At 40.4% G+C, this 4,138-nt stretch overlaps 1 protein-coding gene across 2 annotated transcripts in view; it reads right to left on the bottom strand.

Annotated features, from left to right (window-relative positions):
* The window catches only part of LOC107082424 (bcl-2-related ovarian killer protein homolog A-like), a 21,249-nt gene that overhangs the window by 4,045 nt on the left and 13,066 nt on the right, over positions 1 to 4,138 (bottom strand). For both annotated transcript variants that reach the window (XM_015371106.1, XM_015371107.1), the window contains exon 4: positions 2,071 to 2,234. In XM_015371106.1, coding sequence (XP_015226592.1) covers positions 2,071 to 2,234 — 164 coding nt within the window. The remainder of the gene's footprint in view (positions 1 to 2,070; positions 2,235 to 4,138) is intronic.

Below are 4,138 nucleotides of genomic sequence, written 5' to 3'. Positions count from 1 at the left end.
GCGAGTGAAACCTTGAAAGCTCGCGAGATCAGGATGGTCTCACGAGGCTAAAGCTTAGGAGGATAGAACCTAAAATCTCCCCAACATCAAATTCCAGATATCCTGCCTACAAGCTGAATTCACAAACACACAATAAACCATCTTTTACTATTTCCACATAAATCAGTGGAGTCTGACCTAAAACAAGCTGGTTGTGCAGTAATACGGTTTTAACTGAGACATTTGGCTGCGATGAAAGCACGATCTGCCGAGTCCACAGCCGTATGGAAATAAACAAGGCATCGCAGGAGGATGTCCCACTCATCACTGTTTATTCACTGGCCACCAGCCGCCATGTTGGTACTCCCCACTCCCATGGAGCCACGCAGTAAAAAAGCCTCCCTGTGCAGCATTTGGCTGCAAAAAAAGCAGTCTGCCGGCTGTAGGAAGACGTTATACAGGTGATTTAGAGTCAATGGATGAACTAACCAAGAAAATCCATATAGACACAGATGTATTTTATGTTACAGTATGTAGCGTAACATCATAATGTAATCTCACACCAACTAGAAGACATAGACGGAGATGGTCATTGATATTGTGTCTAACGTTAGAAAACAGAAGGATAGTTTATTTTTCGTACAAAACTGAAGGGATAAACTAAAGGGGTAAATTGGTATTGAACATCTCCATCTGGCTCTCTGGTAGAGCTGCCAGCAGATGGCGCCACATGGGTTTATTCCAGCTCATCGCATTCACTGCTGGAAGTCTATTTAGGTTAAAAAGGACTAAACACTATGAGGACGAACGCTTGGTGCATAAAAGCTTTTTCATCATGATCGAATGGTTTTTGGTCTTTAGTCATATAACGTGACTCTGCACCTTTAAACATTTCAGTAAACAACATTAAGCAATAACTGAGTTAGACAGAACCTTTTGGACTTTATATGAACAGTGGAGAATAAAACCAGCCAACGGGGTTCCCATTTTTAACTGGTTAGTGAGCCACTGATGTGATTTAATGAGTTGTTTTTCAGCGTTGTTACCATGGTTATTTTCTTTCTTTCTTTCTATTTATTAATTAATTTTTTTTGGCGGGTGGTAAACAGCAGCTAGGTTAATACCGCGATCTAAGACATGTTTTTATGCAGACCGGGCGCCTCCTGGTGCATCACTGCCCTCCTCAGGTCATCATGGGCATTACGCTGCCGTGCGTTATGCAGAAGTTAGGCTGTCATTGGACAGAAGTTCTGGACTTGTTATGAATACTATATGTTTACGCCCAAAATAGAAAAAATAAATAGAAAGTTCAGCTTATGCCAGCGTTTCAGGAGATTCTGGGACGTCAGGTATACGCAGCATAAATCTGCAAGGTGTGACAGGACCCTAACACCTGAAAGAGTTCTTCATAGATTCTATTTTGAAATCCCAGCATGCAGCAAATCTTTTCCACATTCCAGAGTAACTTAAATCTGTACCTTTATTATCCAAGCATCCTTCCTTGCAGACATGATGCTCAATCTGCTGCCACCAAAAACCTTCTTTATTTCTTTCTCTTTTCTTTTTTGTATTTTTTTTGGGGGGCGGGCGGCATCATGAGGGGAGCAGCTTTAACTGATGCTGCGTAATACACATGAAATGAGGCAGTTCTGTGCGTTATGCATAAGTTATTCTATTTATGCACCCAAAATTGAAATAATACACAGATAGTTCAGCGTATGCCTGCGTTTTAGGAGCTTCTGAGACGTCAGGCGTACGGTGGCTCAATCATAAGGTGTGACGGGACCCTTAACCCCACCCTGCTCCCCGGGCGCCGCACTATGGTAGCCCACTGCTCCCCAATGGGATGGGTTAAATACAGAGAGTGAATTTCTCCAATGTGAGATTAATAAAGTTCGATTATTATTATGCAAACTGGGATATCTGGAGGTAAGTTGTGCAATAAGAGGCGTATGCAAAGCTTTAAATATCCAACTCTGTCTGGTATTTTGGAATTTCCTGCTTCCACCAACTTTAATTAATAAACTGCACTAGCATGGTTCTCCTGAAGTGCATCTGGAGTGAACGGGTGAATTAAATGTTTTTCCTTACCCAGCCGCCTCTCTTCTTCAACCATGGAGTCAGACTCTTGCGGACGAACTCCCCCATGCAGTCGACGATGGTGTGGACCATAGCTGGATGACCATGGCGTACGCAGTCCACCGCCAGAGCTCCCGCCACAGCGTACAAGGAGACCACCTTCCCCCACGTCACGCCTGGTGAAAGACACACATGATGTGGAGCTCAGAGGAAACTTCACCGCATTAATGAGCAAAGAACAAACATACGGAGGGATGCAGATCTGCTAAGGTTAGAAACATGTGGAGCAGTTGCAGGATTCTGTGGAAAGCTAACAGAACAAACAAGCTTCTTATTGAATATTTGGAGTTTAATGGAAACATGAAACTATTATTAAAACCTCTGCTGCGCCAAGGGTTTAGACCTGAGTGCTTCTGAGAACCGCGGAGAGAGAAAACACTCAGGCAGAGAGCTTTAAGACAGAAAGCGTCGCTTCATCAGAGAGAAGAACAGAGTTTCACTAAAACACCATTTATGGTCTCATCTTTAGACGCTCTCTGTGGTTTATCCACTGTCCTCAGAGCAGGTTTCTCTTTAATGGAGGAATCTGAATTTCTAAGACATCAGTTTAAATCTCTGAAAAACCTTTACCTTAAACCTTAGTTTTAAAGGAAGTCTAAATGAAGAATTTCAAAGTGGCAGCATTATAATTAAGGACATACTTTGCTTGGCGTGAGAAGTTACATTCAGTTTATGCAAAACATCTTCAACAGCAACCGAAACCAACTGGAACAGATCAAAGCTCTGTAACAACAACATCTACGTATTAACCCCTTATCCCAGAGGGTCTTAGGAGCAAATTCCACCTGAAATTATATGTTAATTAAAGTAAGTTCAGCCCCCAAACTATAAATTGGAATTACAATAATTTGTATTTGTATGACTGAAAAGCATTGAGGAATATTTTTCAGGTTGAACCACTATTTTAAATGGCACCATGTCTGATTTAGAGGTGATTAAACAAAGTTATTTCCAAAATAAACACTGCAAAAACAACAACATAAATATCCCATTGGAAAACATCAGACTTTATAGATCTACATCTTGACTGTAACTCAAGCTAAACTGGACTGAATAAGTTGAAGCATGTTTGTTCCACAGAGGTTTTAGTGAACAGTGTGCTAGCAGGAAATGGGACTTTGGCACAGTGGTGCCAAAAGTGGCCAAGTTGTGCCAAAAAATCATTTTACACTCATAAAAGAGAATCTGGACAGATAAATATGCTGATTTCCATTATTGGAGACTTTCTGCATGAGAAAAAAACCTTTGCTCCTAAGATTTAGCCGTTATTTCATTTAATTTTACAAATAATATCAACAAACTGATGGAAAATAAGAATAACAGAGCAAACTTATGTAACGCATGCCGGTTACATCACCTTAAATTGTCACACAATGACCTCTGACCCCTCCTTGGAAAGGTCTGAGCCTATAGTTTCCGAAGATGTCGGCCATTAGGGGGCGGGGCTAAAAATGAATCGCTGCTGTTGCATTACTCCCGCAGAGTCACACATGTCAGGTGGGATTTTAAATCTCATTTTATTTGTTTATACAGATATAAAACTAAAAGTATTTGTAAAAAAAAAATGAAACATGTCCCATTTTTAAAGGCATGTGGATGAAACACCATGTGACTGTGTTTTGCTCATTTCTATAGATAGATCAACATGAGCAGGTGTCAGTTCTTCTTAGTTAAGGGTTTTATTCATCAAGAATAATGAGCTGGTTCGTACCAGGAGCCAAAATTCTGTAAATCTAACCTGAAACAGGCAGAAACAGACGTCAGCTTCTCCACTGAGGTTATTAAAATGAAACAGAGAAAGCCTAATGGAACAACCCGGGATTTAACTCAAGTAGTTCCACATAAAGCTTTTTCCATTCAAAATGTCAGAAATAGAGTTGAGTTCAAAGATACTCAAGTAGTTATTTTTTTTTTACATTACTTTCTCAGTTTCTCTGATCTTTCTGGGATAATTTTACCGTCACTTCATTTCAAAATTGGCTTGAGTTCATTGAGGTTTGAATTCTGGTTTTTCTGCACA

The sequence above is a fragment of the Cyprinodon variegatus genome, unplaced genomic scaffold (assembly GCF_000732505.1).
Source record: "Cyprinodon variegatus isolate N-32 unplaced genomic scaffold, C_variegatus-1.0 Scaffold53, whole genome shotgun sequence".
NCBI classification, from domain to species: Eukaryota; Metazoa; Chordata; class Actinopteri; order Cyprinodontiformes; family Cyprinodontidae; genus Cyprinodon; species Cyprinodon variegatus.
The sequence above is the reverse complement of the archived record's forward strand: the minus strand, read 5'-3'. Positions and strand labels throughout refer to the sequence as shown.